This window comes from Monoraphidium neglectum, assembly GCF_000611645.1.
Source record: "Monoraphidium neglectum strain SAG 48.87 unplaced genomic scaffold scaffold00046, whole genome shotgun sequence".
In the NCBI taxonomy this organism is placed as follows: Eukaryota; Viridiplantae; Chlorophyta; class Chlorophyceae; order Sphaeropleales; family Selenastraceae; genus Monoraphidium; species Monoraphidium neglectum.
The window spans coordinates 23,382-50,665 of record NW_014013582.1 but is presented as its reverse complement, the minus strand read 5'-3'; the positions used below and the strand labels follow the sequence as shown (position 1 = coordinate 50,665).

At 60.7% G+C, this 27,284-nt stretch overlaps 1 protein-coding gene across 1 annotated transcript; it reads right to left on the bottom strand.

The window, feature by feature from the left end:
* Window positions 1–27,284, bottom strand: MNEG_0555 (dynein, axonemal, heavy chain 11; the record flags this gene model as incomplete). The annotated part of the gene is made up of 86 exons (XM_014050966.1): window positions 1–130; window positions 296–452; window positions 618–773; window positions 964–1,108; window positions 1,406–1,602; window positions 1,823–1,975; window positions 2,153–2,243; window positions 2,422–2,564; window positions 2,728–2,829; window positions 3,063–3,211; window positions 3,388–3,634; window positions 3,806–3,976; window positions 4,144–4,425; window positions 4,596–4,659; window positions 4,783–4,871; window positions 5,040–5,165; window positions 5,335–5,436; window positions 5,553–5,664; window positions 5,822–5,958; window positions 6,195–6,392; window positions 6,552–6,662; window positions 6,798–6,966; window positions 7,119–7,192; window positions 7,408–7,506; window positions 7,695–7,868; window positions 8,103–8,225; window positions 8,376–8,510; window positions 8,707–8,836; window positions 9,008–9,109; window positions 9,353–9,556; window positions 9,721–9,977; window positions 10,192–10,335; window positions 10,556–10,669; window positions 10,907–11,127; window positions 11,303–11,408; window positions 11,569–11,739; window positions 11,902–11,979; window positions 12,159–12,302; window positions 12,526–12,636; window positions 12,828–12,979; window positions 13,165–13,328; window positions 13,481–13,560; window positions 13,700–13,779; window positions 13,956–14,020; window positions 14,193–14,254; window positions 14,456–14,662; window positions 14,899–15,067; window positions 15,228–15,337; window positions 15,547–15,601; window positions 15,760–15,853; window positions 16,030–16,087; window positions 16,174–16,362; window positions 16,577–16,849; window positions 17,060–17,171; window positions 17,374–17,528; window positions 17,705–17,779; window positions 17,989–18,079; window positions 18,284–18,378; window positions 18,596–18,709; window positions 18,882–18,960; window positions 19,117–19,262; window positions 19,428–19,621; window positions 19,768–19,903; window positions 20,134–20,275; window positions 20,388–20,413; window positions 20,594–20,698; window positions 20,956–21,104; window positions 21,253–21,346; window positions 21,552–21,677; window positions 21,831–22,007; window positions 22,167–22,290; window positions 22,457–22,551; window positions 22,748–22,975; window positions 23,138–23,428; window positions 23,576–23,680; window positions 23,925–24,035; window positions 24,245–24,407; window positions 24,594–24,787; window positions 24,924–25,046; window positions 25,222–25,326; window positions 25,491–25,661; window positions 25,867–26,147; window positions 26,287–26,446; window positions 26,633–26,725; window positions 26,899–26,977; window positions 27,148–27,284. Coding segments are annotated over 86 exons (11,852 nt in total), but the record flags the coding sequence as incomplete, so codon positions are not given.

The following is a 27,284-nucleotide window of genomic DNA, read 5'->3' as shown; positions in this document are numbered from 1 at the left end:
TTAGCGCCGATGACATTTGTGACGAACTTCTTCATGGCGGCTGTCAGCCGGTCAGGGCGCAGCGCGCGGAACAGCAGCAGGCGCTCAAACTCGGGCATGCGCTTCCAGTCGCCCGGCAGGGGCTCGTCCTCTGGGGGGGTTGTGTGCGGGGTTGCAGTGATCAGGGAGGTGACACGAGGGCCTGGTTTGCAGCATGGAATCCAAAGAACGCAAGCGCGACACGGGCTGCGTGTGCACCTGGGCCCAGCCGCTGCGCCGTCCTGCCGCAAGGCCGACACGCCCCTGCCCCTCTCACCTGGCCTCTCCAGCTCCATCCACTCGCGCCACCTCTTGCTTGAGCCCACCAGGTCGTCTGGCAGGTTGGCGTAGTCCTCCAGCTCACGCAGGGCCTGGACGCTGCCCCACACACTCTCAGGCACCCAGTCGCTCAGGGGGTTGTCAACACCCATTACCTGGTTTGGAATGACGACGTAGCGTGCGGATTGGGGTGTTTGATGGGGGCAAGTGCACAGAGACCCCTACATCAAGGGCACGGCAGTGCACTGGGCGCAGGTGTGTTAGTCATGGCCCATATAGCCAGCTGTGCAGCCCGCTGCCCCCCCCCCCCACGTCCACACCTTTTGCCCGCGCAGCAGCATGTCAAACTTTGCGCGCTGCAGCTCCCCACGAGCCCTGAGCACCGACATGCACAGCTGCGTCGACACGATCAGCTTGTGGCGCTCAAACAGGCCCTGGGCCACGTAGTTGAACACAGCTTGGCAGGTGCCGTCAACCTGGGGGTTGGGGCCGCAGCGGTTATTGCGTAGATGTGAGCAAAAGGTGCGTGTCGCATGTCCCTGCAGCATGCAGCGCCACCAGCAGACCATGCGAGCTCATGGCAACAGGTCATAGTTTGCCCCGCCAACAAAAAGGCATGCTGTTGCGCCCCAGATGAGGGCCGGGTGGCAGGGGCCCCGCACCCACCAGGAGCTGCACGCGCTGCTCCAGGTCCACCGCCTGGCCGAGCCGCTGGTCCTTGGGCACCAGGCTCTCGTCGGCGCCGCCCGGGGTGGTGTCCATGCCCTTGACCAGCACGTAGACAAAGTTGGCCATGGAGTAGTGGTACACCCTGGGGCGCAATGTTGGAGGTTGTTGAGATGAGTTGAGCGAGCACTTTTCATAGGCGGAAGTTTTGCAGGTTACTGATGCAGGTCTCTCCCCGCCCCTCTGTCCCTCTGTTTCCCGCTCACTAACGCGTACACACGGGCACTGCCCCGAAGCACACACCCTCTTGTCACGCATATATACAGACGACATAGATAAACACCATCGGTTGATGTGGCACAACGGTAAGCTGTCCCGTCAAAAGGGCCACCATGGTGCCCCCCAGCCCCGGTCCTACCCCACACCACCCTGCGTCCCCCACCTGTCCAGCGCGTTGAGGCCGTCGATCAGGAAGAAGACCAGGCTGCCGCGCGCCGCCACGGGGCGGTACACCTCGCGTGCCTTGGATATGGAGGCCTCTGTGGAGCGCGCCTGGCGCACCTTGTCCTCTATGTCCAGGGCGGTGCGCTTGGTCTCCTCCAGGTTCTCAATCAGCTCAATGTCCTCCAGGATGTCACCCTGGGGTCAAAGGGGGGAGTTTGGGCATTTGAATTGCATGTCACCTACCTTGGACACTGATGGTGCGTGCGATGACGGGGGAAGGATTGTGACATTATGGTGGGTGCTGATTCAGATGTGGCGTTGCACGCGCAACCACATCAGCTCTCTAAGAAATGGCCACACACAGACCAGCGATCCCACCTTCACTTTAATCGTAGGCCGCCCCTTCACAACGCACCTGTGCGTTTGCCAGCCGGGCCAGCAGGGAGTCCTCCAGCTCCTTGAGCGTGATGGTATACTGCCCCAGCTGCGACACCAGTGCAGCGGCCTGCTCCTGCAGATCGGGGCGCTCGTGGTTGACCACCTGCGCCAGCAGCTGGTCCTCCAGGCCCTGGGGGCGGCAAATCCACCCGATAGGGGGGCGCAGGGTTGGATGATGCAATGGGGTGGGGCATCGCGACCGCCCAACAGTTGCATGCCTATGCTTGCCGTCAATGGAGCCTGTTGCTGCAACCTCTGCTACACACATCGCTTTTGCACCACCGTTTCCTCCATGTAAACAGCCCACCTTTTCAGTGACGCAGAAGTTGACGAGGGTACACTGTGCCGCAATCTCAGGCTTGTAGTGCGGGTTGGACAGCTTGGTCTGGAGGTACAGCCTGGGGAGGTTGGAGTAAGGGCGGCAAGGGGCTGCATCTTGAGCAATTTTCAGCAGGCAATGTTGGGCACTCAGCTGGTTGTAACCTGCCAAGTGGCAATTATGCCGCTTTGCTGGTCCGCCCAAATACCTCCTTACTGGGGCCATAGTAGCCCCACAACCAGATGCTGTGTGCCCACCTGAACTGGGAATCGTACTCAACCTCTGCGTCCCCAATCCTCATGACCATGGCGCGGCCCCTCTTGACGGTGCGCTTGCCCAGCACCGGGTCCAGCACCGCATCAAGCTCCGTGGGCAGGTTCTCAAGCAGGAGTGGGAGACCCTGGCGTGCAACGTTTGTGAACGTGTGTGTGCGCGTGTGTGTGCATGCACACGCTTGCTTCCATGCCTACAAAGCAATTGCGATTGGGGCTTTGGATTGTTGCAGGTGTGAGGTCGTCACCAATGTGCCCAGCCACCTCCCACCCCGTTCGTGCCACCCTCACCTGTTCGATGCACTGCAGCACCTTGTCCACATACTTGGGCTGGCTCTGCTGCAGGATCACCAGGCCGCTGGTGGCCTCACGCGACTTGATCCATTGAATGCCCTGGGGTCAACACGATGCCCATGTTAGCAAAAGTTTCCCACACAGGGCTCAGGGGATAGAGACAGGTCAAGTTGCAAGCAAACGGTCAAGCGCTGCAGGCCAGATATTCATGGTTGCGGAATATGCTACCATTTTTTACAGAGTTTGGCAAGAAACTCGTGTTTGCCGCTTTGCCCTTGTATCTCAGGCCCTTGTCCTGGAGGCAGGTCACAGCTCTCGTCGCCACGCCCCACCTGCAGCTGGGGGTCTATCATGAGGCTCCAGCGCGCCGCGTTGGTCATGATGGCGCCGTTCTCAATGCTCAGGGGGTCGGTGGGCAGGCCCTCTTGCGCCCACTTGGCCTTGGTGCTGTCGTCAGTCAGCATGTCCAGCGGCTTGATGCCTTCGCAGGGCCAAGGCAAGGGTCGCGGGGAAGGTGGGAAGTTTGAGTTGAAAAAGCTGCACGGTCATCGTGGGCGCATGTGTGGCTGGACGAGGCTAGGGAAATGCTTGGGCCTGCACTAAAACCCTTGCTTTACCGGCCGGCTCAGCCCTGGGAAGTCCCTTGGCTCCACCCACCGGCGCTGAGGGGAATACCACGCGTCACGATGTCTGGCAGCCAGCGCTCGTCCACCAGCTGCTTCCTGAAGGCCATGTTGAAGGGGCCCGCATACGACACAAACGCGGCCGCCAGCAGCACGTCGCCCACCAGCATGCCCTCCTGCCCCTCCAACTTCCGGATGGTCTCGCTCCAGCGTTTGTTCTCTCCGCTCAGGCCGTTCACCAGCCGGTCAGCCAGCCCAGCTTTGCGGCTCGTGCGCTCGGCCTAGATGTGCCATGAGGGGAGGGAGGCATGTGGACCACGACCACAGCATAAAGCTAGCCGCAAGCATCACTGCCTGGAGATCCACAAATACTTGTGTCGCTTGTAGCGAGACGTTCCGCTACAGTTAACTGACAATCTGGCCCGAACCGGCCACGGTTTCGTTCCCCCCACCTGTGCGATGGCGTTGTTCTTGTCCTCTGTGGCCTTCATGAGCCCGGCCTCCAGCGTCGCCACACGGTCTTGGAGCTCCTTCACCTTGGCCCGGATACCCGCCAGCTTCTTGTTGGCTCCCTCCAGCTTGCGGTTGGCTTCGGCCAGGGCCGCGCGTTTGGGGGCGACGACCTGGGCGAGGGGACAGCGTTTTTCAAAGGGGTCCATGGAGCAACAGGCCATGCCCACAGCACAGGCAATCAATACTCCTCTCATGCCCACCAGCTCACGGCCAAGTGCAGGCCTGTCAAAGCCAGCACTGTATTGCCTCTGCCCAAACCTAAGGCCTCAGCCCCCACCTGGTAGATCCTGAAGTACTTGCAGATGTTGAGCACCCAGCCGCACAGCCCCGCTGCCGCGCTGCTCTTGCTCTTGATGTTCTCCGCCTTGAAGCCCGGGTTGCTGATGAAGTCGCGCTCCACGGTGTCGACGCACACCACGGGGACGTTGTCCTTGTCGAAAGACAGGAGGCTCTTGAGGAAGGCGTCCACGTTGCCCATGAACTTCTTGCCCGCGGCCCACGACAGGTCCTTGGGGATCTTGCCGCCCGGGGCAGTCAGGACCATGCACGCAGCCACGACCTGAAGGGTGCAGGAGTGGTGGAGAGGCGGTGGGTAGGGATGCATGGGAGGCGAGCAAGGTAGAAACACTTGTCAACGCAAGCGTCATCATCTGGAAACATACAGCCCACACGCAAGGAGACCTCGTGCTTGCACCCGTCGCTATCACCACAGCAGAGACAGCGTCACACCTGCACAACTTCTGCTGCGGGCGATCCAAAGCTCTTGAGCTCCCCCAAGCTGGCCTTGTCCAGGCTGCAAGGACAGACACATTATGAAGGTGTGAGTTGGTAAGCCTGCAAGCGGATCAATGAGGGCGATGTGTGTATGAAGGCGCGTACACCTCCGCCCTGCTGCAGAGAAGCCTCCCGCGCCCACCTGTTCAGAGCTGCCTCCGCTTCCGCAATGACGGGCTCTGCCACCATGAGATCACGGCTACACTCTTCCTGGAAATTTTGGACCTCGGACTGGGGGTTATGGGTTTGATGGGCGACAGGATTGCTGTTAGAGACACACCATTCTAAGGTGTACGAGGCTTTTGCGGCAAAAAAGCAGCGCAGATACAGCATGCTTCACAACCCAGTTGAACAGCCCGCAAAGCCTGCCTCTCATCCCTACCCTGCTTGCCAGCGCACCTGCAGTGCTGCAGCAGCCTCCTCGTCGCCGCGTCCGGCCTCCACCGCCTCATCAACCACTGCCTTCTCGCGACCGATGCTCACAATCAGCGCGTCAGTAGCTGCCTTCTTCTCCTCAACAATGATCTGCGGTATTGGATGCGAAGTATGAGTGGGGGATAGGTGAGGCAGTTGAAAACGGTGCTGGTGGCGATGGTAACTCATTGGACCTGCAAAAGAACAAATTGCCTTGAGAGTTGAACGATGGCGGCAAAATAGGCAAAACCACGCCCAGCGGGGTGTGCGCAGGCTGCACCTGCTCTTGCTTGAGGTTGGCCTGCAGGTCCGCCACTTGGGCACTGGCCTGGGCGATCTTCTCAACACCGCTCTGCAGCCGCTCAATTGCCGCTCGCAATTCCTGCGGTCCAAGTAATGAAGTCAAGGGTTAGAACCGTCTGCACTGCCAGCAGGGCGGGCAAAACCAGGAGGGTTTGTCATTGTGCCGCCATCAACACCCAATTGCGGGGCGCTCACCCTCCTCTTGCGGGCCAGCAGGTCTTTGTAGAGGCTGATGAGCTCCAGGTAGGACTTCGGAGTGGTGTAGTTGTAGCGGCGGTAAGACTCCAGGTAGGCCGCACTCGCCTCACTGTCAGGGGTTTGGCAGGGTGGGGTATCTTGGGTGTGAGTTCTAGTCAAACACGGGCTGCAGGTGAAAGGCAGCCCAGGCCTGACACGCGTCAGCCCTGCAGGCAGACCTGCAGCTACTTCTTTGTCTCATCAGTGAGCACTCATGTTCATCGCACCTGACGCATGTGTGTGCATGGGCCATGTGCTGTCCCAGTTGGTCCCTGACGCCCTCGTCAACGTCAGGGATCCCGGCCAGGAAACGATGGGCAACAGACACCAGTGCCTCCAGGGGCCAGCCGTGGAACCAGTCGAACTGAAACAGATGGGAGGTGCCGAATTGATGGGAAGCAGGGTGTTGACAACAGTGTGCTTCTGGAGTGTGGGGCTGCTGTGCTTTGACTGTTGATGGGCACATTGCCGGCCCACAACAGTAAGATCCACCTGCATACCTGGCCAGCCACCTGCCTAGATCATCCAGTTTCAACCAGCAACACAAGCAGCACACACTCGTCAAAACCTTTTGGGCACATCACTTTACTCGCCACAAACCTGTGTGCAGTTGACGAGGGCCGGGAACTGCCTAGCCCGCACTCTGAACTTGTCCCCCACGGGGCTGAAGCACAGCACCACGTGCAGCAGGCGGCGCGTCTTGGCGATGAAGAAGTCCCAGCACGCTTCAGGGGTGTCCAGCAGTCCGCTGGCCTTGACCTCGCTGCGCACGGCATTGCAGAAGCCCTCTTTGTCCTCCTGTGATGGGGACGCCATTGGGCGGTCACACGTGGAAGTGAGTATGCCACCTGTGGCAGGGTTCTCAGGATGTGACAATCAAGCATGGGGGCGACATGCAGGCCGGGCTGCACAAGGGGCGAAAAAGAACAGCCACCACTGCTCAGGTACAGCTCTGACCTGTGTGAAGAGGTCGCTGACAACTCCCGTGCTGAGCAGGTCGTTGATGTACACCAGGAACTGCTCCTTGACAATCTGGTTGTCTGTCATCAGGAACATCGTGGGGATGCCCTGGTGGGTTGATGCAGGGGTGCGGCGTGTGAGGGTATGGGCGACTGGGGTGAAATGGTGAACAGCACACCGCCAGCCAGCGTCCTGCTGTTTGGGTCATGTTCACGCCCGTCGATCCCCTGGTCCCCGCAGCACCTTGGCTCCTGTCTTGGTGTACAGCCCCAGCAGTGCCTCCTTGAAGTCAGCGACGCCGTAGTTGCTGCTCACAGCGATCTGGAATACATCATAGCCGCAGATGTGGGCGGCGAGGCGCGCCAGGCTCTGCTTGCCGCTTCCACCCACACCAACCAGCATGGCGTTGCCGCTGAGTTCAAGGGCAGGCGGGTCAGGGGAGGGGCGGATTAGCGTTCATACCAAAGTCAACAACGGCGCAGAGTCCTTGAGATCCCAGGGACTGCTCGTTTCAGGGCGCCATTCAAAGCTGTTGGCAAGTCTAGGCGGGCAAAGCACGCCCACCGTGGCAGGTCCATGATGCGAGCTATGCGTGTGACGTGCTCCATGGCCTGCTGGAACAGCACCAGATCCATCACCTGGGAGAACGCCGCAGACGGCGAGGAGGGTCACAGGTGGTACAGTTGTGCGGTGTCTGCACATTGTGCAAGGCGCAGCCCATAGCCCACAGCATCAGCTACATGCAGCAAGATCTGACCGATTTGATCTTTGCCTGCAGCTATGCCTTTCCCATGCCATCATCGGCCCCTGCTCCACCACCCCATTCGCCCCCTCCCCGTGCTGCAATACTCACCGTGTTAGTGTCATTATACTCTGCCAGCTTGTCGTCCAACACCTTGCGCAGCGCGTCGTATGACGTCACAGGGGTGTAGTTCGCCACGTCTTCCGATGGCTGCGCAACCAAAGGATTGGGAATCAGGGTTGGTCAGGCGTCCGCGGACCAACACATTTCAGTGTGTAGGGTCCAGTGCGTCACGCCATTGTGAACCAGGATAAGCGTATTGCAATGCATGGCCCCCGCCGCAGCACCATGTATCCTGAGGCTGCACCCTGTGTTCTGCAAGATGAGCGTGCCTGCACAAAGCTGGTGAAGAGCAGCGGCCTCTCCTCCAGCGCCGCCATGCCGCCAGGCAGCTCCTCAAAGTACTTCCTCGTGGCCGCGGCCCTGAACTCATCGAACTTGGCCGCGTCAGCGTCTGACACCAGGCGGTCACGGAACACGCGCTCGCACTCGTGGATCCACAGCCGCACAGCCTGGGCGGGCGTTTGTGGGTAGGATGGAGAGGGTGTGTGGCTACACCTGCTGGTTCAGCTGCAGAGGCTTCTGCAGCTGCTGCTGCCCATGCTGCTGCTGGTGATGATGATAATCATGTTGCTACTGCCAAGTATGGAGGTTGGCACCCCAATTAGGAAGGTGGGCACGCCGGGCGGGTTTCTGGCCTTCTATCACTTATACACCGGCTGGTTGACCCCTCCCAGGGCACCCACCCTGACGGGCTCCTTGTAGACATCCTTAGTCATGCGGCACAGGCCACCGACCACGTTGGACATCTCACGCAGGTTGAACTGGTAGTGGAACTTCACTGCGCTGGGCAGGAAGTTGTGCATCACCTGCGGTGTTGAGAGGTGCAGGATTTTCAGGACTTTGTCAGGATTGAGACATCCAGGAAGGAAGAGCGGCGCCACACAGGCCGTCAGTCAAGCCGAATTGTCATCTGCATGCAATCAGCAACCTAAACACAGCTGGACTCCTCAACCCACCATGCGGTGCAGCTCGATGGTCGCGTCCACCAGCTTTGGCGCCAGCCGCACCACGCTCTCGTCCAGCCCCGCACCCTGCACGTGGCCCTCCACTATGGCAGAGTAGATGGAGCGCACGATGTCCGCGTTGGGCATCTGCAAGAGTATGCGTAGCGAGACAGTGTGCGTGTTCATGTGGGTTAGAAAAGGCACATGCGAGCTGGTTGGAGCTGGAACATGGCCCTGGGGCAGCGGAATGTGCGGCAGCACTGAGGTGGGAATCCAGGGTAAGGGCGACATCAGCGCAGACGTGAGCCACGACGACGCATGCAGGCCCTGTCAGGCCGCGCACCTGGACGGCAAACGTGACGAAGTGGCGCTGCATGCGTGGCGTGATGTTGAAGCTGCCGGCGGTGGGGTTCATGGCCGCGGCGTACTGGCAGTTCTGGATCTCCTTGAGCAGTATCTTCTGCTTGTCAAACCTGTGTAGGGCGGTTGTCCATTCATTGGGCAGCTACGTTGGTGGCAAGCACACAAAAAGGCATTATGATGGGGCTGTAGCATATTCTTTCCAGGGACCTCGGCCGTTCCAGGCCTGCCAGCAAACCCCAGCAACCGGGGGCGGCATCCTCACAGCAAACCCCAGAACCCACCATCCCCTGTAGTCGACCATCTGCCGGGCCAGCTCAATGGCAGACTGTGTGTCGTACTTGTCGACGTAGGGCATGTTGAGGTCGTCAATGAAGTACACGAGTCTTTTGGGGGGGTGAGGGTGGAGAGGAGGGCAGCATGGTGGAGGGTGGGGAGGGCAGGTGTCCACCAATGAAGACGCTGACTGAAGATGCCAATGAATAGGGTTACCAACTCACAGACCAAGAAAGGTGCGAGGGCGTCAGAGTGGGGCCCCGGGCAGCAAATCCTTTGCCAGTGGGGCCCTGGGCAGCAAAGCCTTTGCCAGTGGACCCCCCTCAGCTTGGCTCCAGCCAGTGGCCAGCCACCTGCGCGACCCAGGTGGCCCGTAGCGCACGCCGCTCTTCTTCTCCAGCGGCTGCTCCATCTGCAGCTGCAGGCTGGGCGCGTCGCTGAAGGAGTTCATGTTGATGACGCAGGCCGCTACCGCCTCAGGGTCCAGGCCGCGCAGCTTGTTCATCAGCACGGCCGTCTTGCCCGTGCCCGTGTTGCCGACAAACATCACGTAGTGCCTGAGAGATGGTTTACTTGCGGTGGTTAACTGAACGTAGCCGTTGTTTGCTCGAGGTTGCAGCCACACTTCACGCAGCAATGCCCTAGAAACGCACCCAAACGATGCACACCGTCAGTTGCTGCAACCACACAGTGCATCAGCTGGCGTGCGCCCCCTTCCTACCTGTTGGCCATGAGGCTGTCCAGGAAGTAGGTCAGCCGCGCAGTCTCGACCGTAGGCACAAACATGGGCCCCCGCACGCTGCTGCCGGCCCCGCCGGCTGCCGCGTAGCTGAACTTGGGCACGCGCTCGTCCCACGGCACCATGAGGCAGGTGTCGGGGTCCACGTAATAGTCGTACACGCTGCCCTTCTCAGGGAACTGCACGCCCTTCCACTCGGACACCCACCACTTGCTGAACGCGGCGCGGTGGTCGGTCACCTGGGCGGAGAGGGGTGTGGCATGCGGGTGAGGATGCCTACCAGCTTGGGCCAAACGGCCAGACTGGGACACAGGTCAGGCCGCTGCACTCAGCAAACTGCGTTCATGGCAGTGGGTGGACTATGCAGGGGCCTCCTTTGTCCCCAAAGGCTGTCGCCACCAATTTGCTTGGTGGTGTGTTCGCTCCCCTGCGCTTCCATCCCTGAAGGCCCACCTTGTCGACCATCATGCAGCCGCCAAAGGCCCAGATGCACGCGAACACAAAGTGGTACTCCAGCAGCTTCTTGTCGGGGGGCGGGGCACCCCTCACGCTCTCCTTGGGCAGGATGCCCTCCAGGATCTTGCAGATGGTCATCACCTGGGGTGGGGGTGGGGTTGGGGTGAGGCAGGTACGGGGTTCTCAGGCTAAGGATGTCAAACGGGGCTCGCTCACTACGCAGGTGGCGGGATGTGTCACAGAGGCACAGGCGCAGAGTGGCATTTTCATGCGGTCTGCCAGTCGCTGTCCGGGCCACTCTACAACGCGCATCTGCCCTTGCTGCTCCTTCTGCCACCCCTGGCCCTGCTGCCCGCCCCACCTGGTTGACAGCCGGCAGGGGCACCACTGTCTTGAAGTTGCGCCGGCAGTACTCCAGGCAGGGGTCCACATAGCGGCTGAACAGCGTTGTCAGCAGCGGGCGGTACTCGGCAGCCTGCCGCATGGTCAAACAGATGAACAGGGTTGTTGAAGAGGCAATAATGTTCAGACAACTCGATGGCAGCATAACAACTGTCACATGATTGTCTGCACAACACACTGGTGACACTTGGACCAAGTCGTGCCTGATCTGTGCACCAGCTTCAATCCACGTTTCCTGTCCGAAGCAAGAAAAGACACTCGCAACGCCAACCTGGGACGTCTGGCCACCTCAGCCCTGAAGCCTGCTCACCTCGAGCCTCTCAATCCATGAGTCCACCACGGGCTTCCACCCAACATCATCGGCGTTGACAAAGATGACACCCCCGCGGCTGACGGTGGCAGGACTGCAGTGGTTCATGTGGTTGATCTCCAGCAGCAGCCGCATGGAGGGCGTCAGGGGGATGCGCTCGTTGGAGGCCAGGGTCAGCATCTTGTTGTCATCCATTACGGTGTTCATGCTCTCGATCCACTCTGCAGATGGGTGGGGGTTGTGGGCGTGAGGCGGCGGCAGGGAGCATGGGATCACAGGTCTGGCGCGGCGGCGTGGGCAGATATTAATGTGGAGGAGAGATTGCGGCCAGCACCAGCTGGTCCAACGTGAGTGTGTCGGGTGCGCCCAGGGTACCACAAGGAGGCCTGCGCCCACCCGCGTCGATGTCGCCGTCCAGCACGATCCACTGGTGCTTGTTGGTGGCGTTGTTGCTAAAGTCACGGAATGTGACGGACACCAGGCCCTCTTTCCACTCGCGGGTCTGCAGGTGTGATGGAAACGAGGCAAGCATTGTTCCTTACTTTTTAAAGGCCTGAGCACGGTGCCAGCCTGTGTGGAATCCTACCAGAGCGGCGGCCACACCCGCTCGTCAGTCCTCAGTCGTCAGGCACAACACAGGGTACTGCCAGCCTAGACCCCACCTGAGGGTGCAGGTACCCGTAGAGCTCATTGCGCGTGACGGCCTTGGGGTTGATGGGGCGGTACACGGTCTTCTCCCCGGCATTGTTCTGGGCCTTCATCAGGGTGCGCCAGATGGCACTCTTGCCGCAGCCAGCGGGGCCCAGCAGGAACACCGACCAGCGCACCACAAACTGGGCCAAGCGGGTGCAGGAGGGCATCAGGCGTGTGGTCGGCAGGGAGCAGCAGCGCATGTAAACAAAGACCAGCCAAGTTGATCCAAAAGATCGTCTTGGGCCCAGGTTTCCTGTAACACACCCTTGCACCCAACATTCCATGGTGCCGCGCCCTCTCACCAGCTCCCTGAGCTGCCCGATCTTGAGGCAGAAGGTCTCATCGGGCTGGTAGCCCAGCTCCAGCGCCGCATCATGGATCTGGTGTTGAGGGATAAAAGGGCGGGTGCTGGTTGCAGGCATTTAGGTGTACTCGCAACGTGTCCCTCTGCAAGGAGTCTGGGTATATGGGGTGGCTGCCTGCCACGCCCAACAGCTGCAAGGTGTGCGCCTGCCCCCTGCCTTTGCCCCCGCCAACACACCCCTCTCCAGGCCCGCACCCTGGCCTCGAAGTCCACCTCCCTGGCACGTGGCACCAGCTCCAGGGTTTTGGGGAACAGGTCGTTGAGCAGGCCCACAAAGATGGAGGTGTCGTCGCTAGTCAGCTTGCCCAGGTTGAAGTCGCGCAGCGCGCGCAGCAGCACCTGTGTTGTGGCGACGGGAGAACCACGGTTGCGAGCAGGGCGCGGACAAGACGTGCCCGGGCCGCGCAGGTGGCATGCAAAAGAAGCTCCCACAAGCGCGAGATTCGGAACTCGTCATTCCTGTGCGTGAACACTATTTTGGGCACGACAAGCGTGGCGTTTGGCATGTCCCCCGTAACCCCACCCCCCCCCCCCGTTGTCCCAGGGCCCCCTGCGCCCTGACCTTGTCCTCAGTCAGCTCTGGTGCGGCCCGCTTCATGCCGCCCGCCACGTAGAGCGTGGTCTTGATGGCGCGCAGCTTCCAGTCGTAGTGCTTGCTCTTGGACAGCAGGTCCTGAGGTGACGGGGAAGGGGAGGAACTGCCAGCACTCAAGATGCAATCTTGCAATTGCGCAGCCCGCACTTGCAATTGCCTGACCTGCGCATTGCTGCACCCAATTCGTCGTGAAACCAGCTAGCCGCTGTGAGGCAGCAGAAGCAGCAATACGGCCCCATGCAGGTGTTGTGAAACATAATCAAGCGCACCTCGCACAGCTTGTAGAGGATGATGAACTTGCGGGACAGCATCTTGCTGGACTGGAAGCCCTCCGCCATGAGCATGATCTCGCAGATCAGCGCCAGGTCGGGCAGCACCATGGACACCGGGCGAAACAGGGTCTTCAGGGACTCGGGCAGCTCTGAAGGGGCGGATGGTGCGTGGAAGGGGGGAGGAGGTGGGCAGCTGGCAGAGCAGGTGATGCCGACGACGTCGCGGCAACACAAACCATTCAACGCTGGCAGTTTCGGCAGCCGACAGCCCGCCCCCTTGCACTTCCTGACGCCCCTTCCCCCGTGGTTCTCCTGTGCTCTTTGCTACCCTCACCTGCACGGCCGGGGTACCCTGGGTTCATGGTGATGAAGGCCATCACGCTGGGCTGCAGGGCGATCTCCACCTCCTCAAACATGAAGCGCGCCTTGCGGCCACGCAGGGCATCGAGCACCGTCTTGTACTGCGTGCTGCACACACTCAGCACCGCCACGGGGATGCTGTGGCGAGGAAGAGTATTAAGAGGAGGTGAGGAGGGTGCTTATTACATAACTAAACTTTCAAGGCAGGTGCTGGGAATTCAAAGGCGGCTAACGCCATTGATGTTTGGCTGCAGGCACCCCGAACCCTGTGCATGGCCATGGGAGCTCACCGGTTGAATTCATCAAAGCAGCCCCAGGCCCCGGTCTGTGCGAGCCCCTTGTAGATCTGGCCCATGGCCTTGTAGTCCATCTGGTGGTTGAGAGGAAACAGAGGGCTATGGTTCATGGCATTGTGTAAGGGCCCAGGCCATGATGCCTGGGGCAGGGGAAACAAAAAGGGCTATTAGAGGGGGGGGTCTCATGCCAATGCGGTATCCCAGGGCGCCCACCTGGTCGCTGCAGTTGAAGACATAGCACTGCACCCCCAGGGCGCGGGCCAGGTCCTTTGTGGTCTCTGTCTTGCCCGTGCCTGGGCAAGTGGTGAGCAGGATGGGTTGGCGCACAGCACCCAAGAAGGTGTCAAGCGAAAATGCAATTGTTCCAGGCCCAGAGTAGTTGGATGCATCCACCGTGCAGGTACAGCACACGATAGCGCGTGCGCGCGCGCGCGCGTGCACACACACACACACACACACACACACACACCTGCTGGGCCAGCGGGCGCTCCACCCAGCACCAGCCTCTGCGCCTGGGTCAGTGTGATGTAGCACCTGGGGGTGAGGAGGCGCGGGACAAGTCAAATCTCAAGTGTAAAGTTGCAACCGAGCTAAGTCTGCCTGTGATGGTGTGATGCAGGACAGCAGACTGATTCATCAACCGCACAAATTGCCCAATTTTCTTGACGCCCCGGCCGCGCGCCTGTCCGTGAGGGGCGTGATGCACAGCGCGCCGCAGTTGCCGATGTACTCGTGGTTGTACGCAATCTCGGCGTCGCAGATGTTGACCTGTGGCGGTTGTGGAATGTGGGCCATTCAGCTGCGCATGCAGAAGGGACTGAGGCAGCAGGATTTTGCACCTTGACCTGAACAGCATCATCGGCAGGGTTTCAGTGGATTAGGAATGTCACAGCGGCAGCTGCTGAGGCGGAAGCAATAGAGCGCGCCTTGGCCCCGACCCGGGACCCAGACCCCGGATGCCTGCCCGACCTGGCTGGCCTTGGTCTTCTCGCTGACGATGTATCGCAGCTGGCTCTGCCACTGGAACGCCGTCGCGCTCTCCACGCGCTCGTCGATCAGCCGCTGCACCACGTCGCGCGCGTGGACGTCGATGGTGCAGAGCGTGATGAGCTTCTTGCGGTCCAGCTTGGTGAGGTCGCCGTTGATCATCTCGATCAGCCCCGCCAGCTGCGTCACCTGGAGAGCAGCACGGGCAGCAGGACAGGTCGCAGGGTCCCACCGGTCGCAACGTATCAAGGCAACCAAAGTTGTAGGCCAGCTGCAAAGCTGTTCAAGCCGACCCTCTTCCAACACCACGACACGAGCAGGCTTCACTACAACCGTCAAGTTATTTAGGGTTTGTGCCCTGCCATCATCCCATAAACTGGTCCTAGCCCACCACGCCCTGTACCCGAAGGCGCGCCCGGGCGCACCTGGCGCTCGTACTCGTTCTTGAGGGCGTCCTCGTTGCCCTCCTCCAGCTCGTCAAAGGCCTCGGTGACCTCCTGCGTGAAGAAGGTGCGCGTCACCACCACGGTGGCCTGGGCGCTGTACCGCAGAATCCACTGGGTGCGCGGGACCTCGTCGTACGTCGGCATGGCCCTGAGAGGCAATGGTGCAGTGGGTTTGGGGGCTGTTGGTGGAGAGGACTTGCGCACCAGGAGGGAAGCAGCAACCTGTCAGGCCCATTTCAGGGCCCAACGCGTGCTGGCGGCACTACTAAAGCGTGCACCAGGGGCCCCAGGCTCCCCTTGACCCCCACCTCTTGAACTCTGCTGCCAGGCCGGCCTTCATGGCGTCCACGACGTGCTGCAGCCACGTCTCCACTGGGCCGTCACACAGGCAGTCGTCCACAAACTCCACATACTCGCCCTTTGGGGAGGAGGGGGTGGCCATTGGTTGCGTGCGGGTCATTTCAAGGGGGCAAAGAGCAGAGAGAGATTCAAGTTGATCAGTGGAGTCGAGCAGGCGCACGCAGCAAAAGCGTAATTTGGCGCAGCAGCAGAGACTTCACGGCCAGTGGATGCTACAAGGGTCTGAAACCAGAACATGTCACGCTACACCCCCAGGATGCACCTCACCTCGCCGCTGTACATGCCAGTGGCGGCCTTGGTAGGCTCCCCGCGCTCATCCAGCCTGTGGAAGGAGGGAGGTGGCAGGGAATGATGTTAACGGCCTGCAGCACTGCACTGGGCAGCCCACATCAACAGGGGTCAGCTCCACCAGGTGCCATTCCCACGTCAACATTCGCTGGCCCCAGGCTGTTGATTGTCCCCAACAAGACACACGCGCACCTGAAGGAGAGGTTGTGAACGTTATCAAAGTTTTTGGGCAGGTGGCGCAGGATAAGCTGGGGGTTGGAGCCCTTGGAAAGGATGTCCAGCAGGTCTGGCCACGACAGAAGAGCGGGTTCAGGTTTGTTCACGCGTCAGGCCAGGTGTGCTCTGCCATAGCGCAACTCTTTCCACAGTAGAGACGGCAGGCCGCCATCATGTGATCATGCATGTGGCGGCTCGTCAACAAACCAGGCTGTGGAAGACAGGACGGCGTCAACTGTCCCTCACCCGCTGGGGCCACAAAGTAGAACCTGGGGAACGCAATGCGCTTGGTCTCCAGGTAATCCTGACAGGGTGCAGGGGCAAATCAGGGACGTGCAGGTCAGGCATCAGTAGGATGACATCTCCATGTGAAACAAGCAGGCTGGCCACCGGCAGCACATGCAGGTTCAGACTCCCCAACTGCGCGAGCAGATGCCATTTGTCCATCGTCAAGCTCGCCTGCAGCGCCTTCTCGCAGCACTCCAGCTGCCCCAGCATGCCCTCCAGGCGCTCCTGCCTCCCCTCCATGTTGGCAGCCTCCAGCACATTGGTCACATCCGGAGCTGACCGCATCAAGTCCTGGGGGTGCAGGTGGGGTGCGTGGGGGCAGCAGCAAGCATGGTGTGACCAGGCAGCCACAAGGAGCACCAGCTTATTGCGGAACACTCAGCAAGGTGTGACCACCTCGCTTGACGAGGCTGTACTGCCCCTGATCGCGTCAGGCCCCCCACCGCCGTGTGCCCTTGCCCTGAGCAGCCCCAACTAAATGCCCATGGCTGCGCCCATGTTATACCTGGTAGTCTGCGTTGACGGCGGCAAAGCGCTTAGAGTCCTCTGGCAGCTGCACCCTGATGTCCGCCGATCCCACAAAGATGCTCTCCAGCGCCTGCCACTTCTTCTGAACATCCGTCCACGTGTTGAGCACCGCGTCCACCGTGCCCAGGCGCTTCTGCCAGGACGCCACACTGTCCCCAAACATTGGGTTCAGCTGCACGTATTTCTGGCCGGCCAGGCCCTGCAGCTGGAGGTTGTCGTTCTCCAGCGCCTCGGTGATGGCGTCGTCCACCTTTGAGGGAGAGCCAGCGGCATGGATTGTGAGATCAGCAGCAGACAGCTGAGGTCACAGCTGCGCTAAAGAACACAGCGTGCTGCCGTGTGGTGGTGAGACGAGGGGGGGTCCACAGGGCGGCGGTGTTGGAATCAACCTCAGCCCCCAACACCCCATTCACACCCCTTTTCATCCTGAACCCCATATACTGGAGCTATTTGCCCTCACGTGCAGGGAGTTGATGTCTGTGTCCTGGTAGGGTGAAAACACCAACGCCAGGCCCCGCCAGGTGTCCTCGATGCGCTTGAGCTGCTTCTCAATGTTGAGCTCCTTCTGGGCCCTGGAGGTTGCAGCCAGGGTGCAGTTTCAGCATTACAGACAATAAAACGAGGGTTGCCTGTCTTGTGCAAACTGGCAGCTTTGACGCTAGGAAACTGCGCATGAATGCTTGCACCACTGAAGCCCTGCAAGTTCCCGCATCCACCGCTGTGGGCTGGCATTTCCAACAAAGCCTCGAAGCCCGCCACACCCTCCCGCCGCACCTGTCCACGATCTCGCTGCACGCGTCCACGTAGTTGTGCAGCTCCAGGGCCAGCAGGTCGCCCAGGCAGAAGCGCGCGTCCATCACAAACTGCTTGCCGGTTGCCTGCATCAGCATCTTCCAGTGGCGATCGCGCATTGCGGGGTGGTGCAGGTTCTGCGGAGCGAAGACATCGGGCGCGGCATAGGTGAGTGTGAGTGAAATGGCTACCTGAGAACAAGCGGCAACAGCTTTTTGTCCTTCCTCATCAACCGCATAGTGTTCGCTGATGGTCCCTCACAAGATCAAGATCACCCCCCTCTTTTAGGACCTCGTCCCTCAATGCTGCCCACCTGCACGAGCGGCAGGCTGGTGAGCATCGCCTTAAGCGCCTCCTCCAGCAGGCGGTACACCTCGTAGTTGCGGACCTACAGGAGAGCGCGCGTTTGCCAGAAGACACTTGTACCGGCATTATGGGGTGCACTGTTACGGCATCAGCTGCCCGTCAGCTGCCAGGCGGGCGGCGGGTTCGCTGCTTGCAAGAATTGCCTTGGACAAGCGTGCCAGCAGCCTTCTTGCGGGTGGCTGTTCACCACACGTCACCCTCGCTTTAAAGCCCAGAACCGCAACAACGCACCGCCTTGTTGAGTCCCTTGACCTCCTTGCCGAGCTTCTTGGTCTCCTCCACCAGGTAGTCCACGTCGATCTTGTCCCAGGGGGTCTTGTACCTGGGGGGCAGGGCGGGCAAGGGGTGTTTGGTTTCGCAGGGGCAGACCTCCTGCTGCCCTCAGCAGGGACAGGTTCTGGGCTGCGGACACCACCGTTGGTGGAGACTGACTAACAATGCTATGTGCCCCAGTATCAGCGAGCATTCCAGACAGGTTGTGGGCAATGTGTGGTCGGCCCATTCAACAGAGCCGTGGAGCACCCACCAATCAGCAAAGGTGTAGAGCACCGCTGCCACAGTGTCCCAAGTGGCCTTGAGGTGCACCAGGTCCTCTGCGCAGCGTGTCAAGGGCAGGTAGTCCTGCGGCAAGTGGCGCGCGCACGCAGCACTTTGTTACTGGGCACCACGTGTTTGGGCCGCTCAGGACAAAATGCAATGCAACACCACCCTTGCAACGCCGCAAGCTCCAATCTGAAGGCAGAAGGACACACCAATAGAACGATAACAAGCAAAATGATCGCCCCCACGCCTTGTGCTGTGGCATCTACCATACCCCAAGTTGATCCTCGTCCCCCACCTGCACGTAGAGCTCAAACAGGTCCTGCCACTCCTGCAGCTGCTTGCTCTCAGAGATGATGGCCATCACGGAGGGGTGGCTGTCCACGCCGCCATGGCGGAACGCGTCCAGCACCTGCGCCAATGCAAGGCAGCAGCAGGGACACCCGTTGCCAGGTGGGCGGCCTTGTGGAAGTGCTGATTTACATTGCCTGGTTGAGGACAAGGGCTGGCTGACCTCCGAAGCAATTGCGCTAACAGGCATGGCATTGCCCCGCCCCAGACCGCCCACGCCGCATACCCCGCACCTGGTAAGCGGGCCGCACGTGCTCCAGCTTGAGCTCGCCGCCGCCCTGGACGGCAAACGGCGCGCGCTTCAGGAAGAACCTGCGATAGGGAGGGCCAGAAAATGGGCGCATGAGCGATGCCAACAAACCCAGGGAGGACAAACCCGGACAACAAAGCTTGAGTTGGAGAATCAGATAGCAAAACATCACACACAAATCACGCGTCATTGCCCGCTAGACCGTGCAAGCGCCTCACTTGCGGTACTCCTCCACGCGCTCGTTGAAGGCGTCGCTCTTGCGCCGTACGTCCACCGCCTCAGCCTGCTGCAGCGCTGCCAGCGCCTCGCGGCGATTGAGCACCTTCTTTTTGAGGCCCTTCCACCGCACCTCAGCCGTCTCCAGCTGGGGGGTTGAGGAGAAGGCAATCGCAGGGTCCGAGCACGTCCAAAGGGCCGCTGAGGTCATGCACTCCATTAAATTATGATGAAAAATGTAAAGCAGAGGGTGCAAAGCAGATCCACGGCCCAAACCAATGCTCACAGCCCCAACCCAGCCACCCCTCCTCACCTGCCGCAGGACGCCGTCTGGCAGCGCCACGCCGACGCCCTGCAGCGACTGCACCGCCTCCCGCAACGGGTCGAACATGCCGTCCGTGACCTCCGCGCGCTTGCGCACGTCCCTCATGCAGGTCATGATGTCGTACAGCGCGCGGCGGTGCGCGTCCGCATCGCGCTCGCGCTTGCCCTCGCCGCCGTCCTCCTCTGCAGAACAGGGGTTGGTGCGCCAAGCGCAGTGCATGGACCGTTAACGAACAGCCGCATGCTCCAATACCAAACACCAGGATAGAGCGTAGATGGCATGACGTGGTGCAGCGTAATGGAGTGGCAGCCCCAGCATTTAAACTCACCTGCATCAGCGGCAGCCTCGGCCTCGTCTTCGCCGCCCTCCTCCTCGCTGTTGCCAGCCTCCCCAAGCACCTTGCGCACTAGGGTGGTGTCGGCTTCGTCCATGAACGTGTACAGCTCAGACACAGACCCCACCACCTGGGCAGGGGGGGGTGGTTTTCAGCTGTGACTGCGTTCTGGGCACTGCAACAAGCCTCCTGCGAGCCCTTATCACAAACACCCATCCCCTTCGCTGACTCCCACCCATACTGCCCTGGCCCCCCTCAAAACACATGCGGGACTGCGCATGCGCGCACAAGTGCATGCATGCATGGATGCACACTGCAGAACCCCCAAGTGGCGGTCACACCCCTCTTGGCGGGGCGCACCTTGTCCTGGAGGTACTTTGTGAAGAGGTACACCCACTTGGATGCCCATGTAGCCAGCGCCTGCTTCAGCGGCTTGCTGCTAACGCGCATCCAGCCCAGGTTGGCAGTGCCCGGCAGAGCAGCCACCTCAGCACCGATGGCTCTGCGAGATTGTGGGGCAACAGGAACGTTTATGGGGGGTAACTCAGCCATGCCACGGCACAAGGTGCAATACGCTCGCAACCTGCCAAACCATCACCAGCAAGAGGCCTCACTTGTACTTCTGGATCTGCTCCTCAAACTTGGGTAGGGGTGGGTCAGCACGGCTGCCATCCGCTTGCTGGGTACCATTTGCCTCCAGAAACGCCTGCCAAAGGTTTAGTCAGCAGCAAGTTGTGTGGATGTTGCGGCATGTTGAGCAGGGATGGTGAGCAGTCGGTGACCGTGTGCACACACCCTTCAGGGCATCCAGCATGCCCACCTTGAGGGTGGCGGTGGCGTCCGTCTTCCAGAGGAAGTCAAACCGCAGGAACTGCTGCCGGAACTCCTCGCAACGCGCCTCGTTGGCCAGGGTGACCGACATCACCTGCGGCAGGTGAGCAGGGCAAGTTGAGTGCAACGTGTTTCTAGGCAGTTCCAGTGAGTCGATTTTCTGCTGTGGCTTGGCGCACAGTTTGTTATCTTTGCGGCAGCAATCAAGCTCTGGAGGATGTCACCCCCCTATCTTCAACTGCCAGAATCAAGCTGCGGCAGCGTCTTGCTGCCCCTGGTTCAGCAGGAAGTCTGCTTGCTAGGGCCGTCCAAGCTGCCCCCCTCCCCTCCGGCTGCGCCACAGGCCCACACCTGGCCCAGTGCATCGTACACGCGGTAGTCCTCCTCCAGCTCAATGGCATAGGAGCCCTCCCCAGTGTCCAGCCGTTTCACCAGGGCGCCCACGCCCAAGAAGCCGGACAGCCACCTTGTCACCAGGTCACGCACCCCTAGGGTGGAGCCTGCAGGTAGCGTGGCAAAACAACACCTCTATAGGCTCAATGAATGGCGTTTTAACAGAGGGCGCTGAAAGTGATTGGAACAAGACAAGGCACAGCACGACGGCGCAGAGAGCCCAAGCTTTAGCCCGCCGCCCCCCCCCTCCCTCACCGCCGCTGCTGGCCAGCTCTGGAGTCCACACGACTTCTGGCGCCACCAGCTCCAGCTGGATCTCCAGCAGAGGCCCACACCCAGACTTGGAGATCTTTGGGGAAGGGTGAATCAGGTGACATGCGCGGTCGTACATCTGTAATAACGGAGGCGATAAGCTCATCGCCCGAGTCCCATGTAATCAATACACGTTCAGACCGCCCCGTAGCATGCAACCATGCATGGCGCTCGTATAGGTGCAGCCGCCAGAGGTTGAGTGCCGGCCGTGTCACACGCTTGCAGAGGCCCTCAGGACCCACCAGGTCTGGGTCCATCTGTGCCAGTAGGTAGGTGGCGCTGGCTGTGATGGCCGCCCCAAATCCGTCCACCACGATGCCACTCATGTACTCCACGTAGTCGCGCCAGCCAGGTGTAGTCTTGCTGGCCTGTAGGGCAGGGGGTGGGTGGCAGTTTCTTGACCCGTACACAACGCAAGGATTTCTGAGGGATGCAACACAGCAGGAGGCCCAGCAGAGGAGACTAAATGTCACAGGCCGTCAAGAGCGCAGCCGAACGGCCAGGTGGGCGCACGCTCACACCTTGACGACGCGGTTGCTGGCGGAGAGCAGCTTGCCGATCTCCTTGCCAGCCTCGCGCATCTCCGCGTGCCGCGACGCCATCAGCGCCGCTGATGCTTCAGCCAGCTCGTCTGCTGCATACACCTTGCCCTCCTTGCGCTCAAACATCAGGCTGCGCTCAAACGCACGCAGAACGTCCTGTTGTTGGAGGCAGAGGCGGTTGACAGGTGTTTCAAGTGCGATTCCATGCAGGGGCTGACGTTGCAGACACACAAGCAACTTCCACGAGTAGGGTCCCAATGCCCCCATCCCATCCGCCGCGAGGTCCCCTGCTGCGATGTACTGTATTGGACGCACCTGTGTGCGCCGCACGTTGTCCTTGAGGGTAGCCAGCACAGAGTCCAGGTCACGCACCAGCTCCAAGGCCTCACGGATGAAGGGCTCAATGCCCTCGGACCGCCACCGCAGTTCCTCCAGACCCCTGAGCAGGACGAATGGCCCAGTACAGATATAGAAAGGGGTTCTCAATTGGCAAAACGCAGCGCCAAGGAGCAGTCACGATGCATCATGACGCCTTCAGTTTTCAAGTTGGAGATGAATCCGTTGCAAATACGTTTGGTTCCGTCCCTGCCACAACCATTGCGTACCGCTGCAGCGCTGCCTCCACAGCCGCCAGCTTTGCCTCCACCAGGGGCTTCTCCACAGGCAGGATAGTGCGCTGTATCCGGTTGTACAGGGCCACCTGGCAGGATGATCAGCAATATCATATGTAGGGCGCAGTGAATATGCCACGCACCTTTGCCCTCGAATGAAATCGCTGCTATGCAACCCACCAGGCTTTGTCCAGCCATGGTTGCTGGCCAGCACCATGGCCGTCAGTCGCTCCAGCACTCAAAACAGTTTTGGAACCCCTGCATTGCCATTCGCCCCCTTCCCACCATCAGCTCCAGGCTGCCGATTTGAGACCGATACAAGTCCGCACGCTCAAACACCGCCGCCGCTGCGTCCGGCACGCGTATCTGCAGCAGCAGGAAGTACTTGGTCTCCCGCAGCAGCGCCACCAGGGCAGGGTCAAAGTTGACTGCCAGCAGGGGCAGGTCGGGGGTGGCGTCCTCGTGGAATTGGAGCAGCCGCAGGTTGAGCTTGGCCTCGCTGGTGGAGTCCACCTGCAAATGGTCGCAAAAGGCCACATGAGGGTTATGAATAGGTGTGCTGATTGCTGTGCATGCAGCGCAAAAGCAAGAGCAAGTCGCAGGGCTCAGAGCAGCATGGGAATGTACAAAAGGCTGCAGCACCGTGACACCATGTTGGTGAACCCCGGCACCCACCTGTTGGCACCACTTTGCCACAACGTCGGCCTCGAATGCCTCCATGGTCGCCATCGCCTTCTCGTACGCAGCCGCCGCCGGCCGCCCCTCCCGCCCCTCCAGCAGCGCGCCGTGCTCCATGGCCTGCAGCTTGGCAAACGGCTCTGCGATGCGCGCCTTGAGGCCGCGCACCCAGGCCACGGCGCCCGCGTGCGGAGGTGCGTTGCTGCTGAGGACGGGCGCCAGCTTGGCGCCCTCAAAGAGCTCCTCCACCTCGGCCACGTCCGCCGCAAACGCCTTGACGAGCTCAGCCTGGGTGGCAGACGTTGAGGACGGCGAGCAAAAATAGAAAGGCCATCAGGCGGCTTGCTTACCAGGGGGTCAAGTGAGGGCTGCGCTATGCAAGTCAAGCAGGTGGCTCAGCTGCCTCTGGAAGCACCTGCCAGTTGCCCAGCCCACCTGCTTCTTGGTGAGCTCAGCGGCGATGGCCTCGCGCTCCAGGAGGCCCTCAAAGGAGTCCAGCAGCTTGAACGTGCTGCTCAGGGTCGTGCAGTCATCAAAGGCCTGGGCACGGAGCGCGTTCAGAGTGCGCAGCATGTGGTCGCCTAAAACCTTGGGGTGTCGCAAGTTGCACGAATCTGCAGCGAGACCCTAATCAGCCGAACCCACTTGTGACAATGCCCTCATTGCTGCAGCCTCTCCATTGTGTACATCTTTTCCTCAGTGTGTCTTGCACTCCCTGGCCCTGCCGAGCCCCAGTCCGCCCCGAGCCGCCCCACCTCGTCCGTCCGCCCTCTCAGGGCCGCACCTGGATGATGAGCGCCCCCAGGCGGTGCTCCAGCTCGGTGATAGCGGCCCTCAGGGCGCCGTGGTCGGCTGCGTATTGCGGCGCGTCCACGTCCATCACGTCATACAGCACCTACCATGGACACACCCCAAAGTGGATGGTGCGGTGAGGTGTTTGGGTGGGGGGGGGGTGAGGGGACGCTAATGAGTGTATTTGCAAGGCTGTTATCCAGGCTGGGCAGGGTGCAAGCCATGAGGGCTGCAATACAAGACTCGCATGGCGCAATCATCTTAATTTGTGAACACAGCTGCAGCAGCAAGCAACGTTGCCGTGAAGCCCACCTGCTGGAAGCGCTCGTGTGCGGCGGTGAAGTCTGCGTGGACGGTCTTGATGGCCGCACTGATGTTCTTGCCCTTGGTGCCGCCCACCTCGACGCGCTCCAGCCGGCTGAACTGCACGACTGTGCCGGCCAACGTCAGCATTTCTGAGCAGCGGGACATGTACCTGTAGTGGGGGAGGTCGGTGTCATGATTGGTGTGTCGTCGGCAAAGTGCAGATGTTGCCAGGCTTGAATGCCTGAGGCTGACGGGCTGCAGGCACTGCATGGCGTCGGGAGTCGTCGCCTGTACATGGCAGCGATTGGCTGCACCGCCAACCAGCACCACCCGCCAGCAATGCCAGCCGCCCCACCTATCGAGCCGCCCAAAGATTGCCGCGTTTTGAAAACGCCAGGGGTTGTCGGGGCACTCCACGCCCGAGGCGACCCTGTAGCTGAAGAAGTAGGCCTTGAAGGTGCCCAGCACCTTCAGGGCCAGCCGCAGCTTGTTCACAGCCTCGCCCGGCTCCATGCGCAGCAGCTCGGGGCCCGGCACAAAGCGGTGGGCCTGTGGAGGTCGAGGGGTTGCGCAGTAGAAGGGGTGCAGCATAGGAGGTATGGTGGGTGAAGGGCATGGGGTGAGCAAAGTTGCTGGGGTGACAGCTTGCTCGGGCAACCAGTGCCCGGCTCTCCCCCTCCCTCACCTGGGCAATGAGGTCGTTGCACGCCTCCCTCAGCAGAGTGGCCATGCGCGCGGCCGTGTTGTAGTGCCCGCTGTGCTTCCAGATCAGCAGCGCCGTGTGCATGATGGGCTTGAACAGGTCCACCTGAAGAGTTGAGGGGCACGCAAGCGCGTCAGCGCTTGGGCACAGGCAAAGGCAACACCTCACCACAGCGACCCCTTTGCAACCTGCACCCTGTGCTGTATTATGTCCGGGTGCTTTGCAAAACAGCATCACGCCGTTGCGCCCCCTCCTTCTGAATATTACAATAAGCTCGCACCAGGGCCACAAAGTCGTCCATCATGCTGAGCCGCTCCAGGTGCCGCCGCAGGGGGGCCAGGAAGCGTACGTTGTCGGCCGCCTCCAGCAGCGCCGCCTCGACCTCCTGCAAGACAGGCCACAGAAATTGTATGGCGTGATTTTGCCTGACATGTGATACTGCTGGGTGCAGCTACCACTGCCTCCAGCCTGCAAACTACAAAAAGACAGCAGTGTTCATGGAGACAGTGGAGCCACTGTCATCCCACTGCAAATCCCAGCCGCGCGCACCTTGAACAGCCGCTCAAAGGCCGGGTGGTAGGTGCTGTGCGCCAGCTCCAGCACGCGCACCACCTTCTGAATGCGGTCCCCCGCCAGCTGCTCGTGGATGGAGGCCAGATTGTCGGCGCGCTCCTTCCAGAAGTCCAGCTCAACAAGCGGCCCCGGGTGCGCCCCCGGCCCCTGCAAAATGGTGCACATGCATGAGAAGCACAGCAGCAGCATGCAGGGGTTTGGGACGAGGGGTTGCAGCAGCTGTCAGTGGGGTTACAGCCTTGAATCAACAACCCCACAGATGCACATGCAGGCATTGCTGGGGCCTGCGATTTGTATTGTGCGTTGCGCTTAGCCAGGCCCAACCATGTTCAGCCCCGCCAGGGTAACACACCTTGAGAGCGGCATCTGGATCTGCCTGAAGGACTTTCTTGATCTGCCGCGTCCATGTCATGATAGCCGACTCCAAGATGTGCACTTTCTCCGCCTCTGCAGGTGGCAGCCGCCCTGGCCGGCCGGGCGCTGTTGCTGCCGCCGGCTCCTCCGCTGACGCAGAGACGGGTGTCGCTGCTGCCGCTGCTGCCGCCGCTGCTGCCGCCGCCGCAATGGCCCCCGGGTCAGCGCTGGGCAGAGGCAGCACGGTCTGGCCCTTTGACTCGCCAATGGAGACCTTGACTGAGCAGTGAGAGCGCGGTATGAGGGATGCAGATTTCAACCAAGAGTTCCTCCTGCTTGGAGAGCTGGTGAGAGCTGCACAGCCAGTGCCTAAGTGCTGCCCGCCCAAAGCATCCAGCTGCACAGCTCACTTACTCACCGTTGGCCACAAACTTGTGCATGTTCTCCGTCACCTCCTGCGCCACCACGTCAGGCCAACCCTCCTGGTTGTGCGCGCTGCTGAGGAGGGGCAGGAATACATTCTGCGCCACCGCCGAAAGCGTCTCCAGCGGCGCCTCCGTCAGCTCCCCGTGGAGAACCTGCGCAAGGGCAGTCAAGCGGCAGGCGATTCAGCATGCAGCAGCTTCATACACGCACGTGGCATGCATGGCCGGCATCCCTAAATCGTGCATGCAAACAACATGCCAGCAGCACTGGTTGTGCAGGCATGCTGCAAGAGTGAAGGACACTCGCAATCGCGCCCTGCAGACCATGCAACTGCACACCTCTCTGCTGACGTTGTCATTGTCCAGCTTGATGGGCTGCAGCTTGACAAAGTACACCGTCTTGCGCTTGAGTTTTTGGAGTGGCTTCGTTGACTGCAGTGTACAGCAGGATAGGGACAACGTCAATGCATGCAACATACTGGGGGCAAGCCCAGGATATGCGCCTTGATCAATGACATGCAATAGTACCATTTGCACCTGTCACATGCACATAGATCCCTGCGCCTCAATGCTGGCCGCGGCAGCCTGAGAAGCGGTCAACGCACCGCGAGCAGGTCCTTGCCATCGGAGAACACCAGCAGACGGCGCGTGTCAGGATCATCCAAAAAGCTGACCAATAAAGATCTGCAAACACGCGACAATGTTCAGGCAGGCGCTAGTCGCGGAGAAGGGGCTGAGCAGACAAAGGCAGAGCACACGGTCGTCGAGTACTGGCGCGAGGGAGATGACGACACCGTCGCGCACACACCAGCGACAAACACATGGAGGTCCCACTGCGATCGCCGACAGCACACTTGGCATCTCCTTGGGACAGCTTCGCGAATTGCTCCGGCCTGACTTTCAGCGAGGAGCACACGCGGTCCCTGATCCAGTCCGCGCGCGCGTCCTTCAGGTCGGCTCCCTTAGATGAAGCGTCCACCTCTTCCGCCAT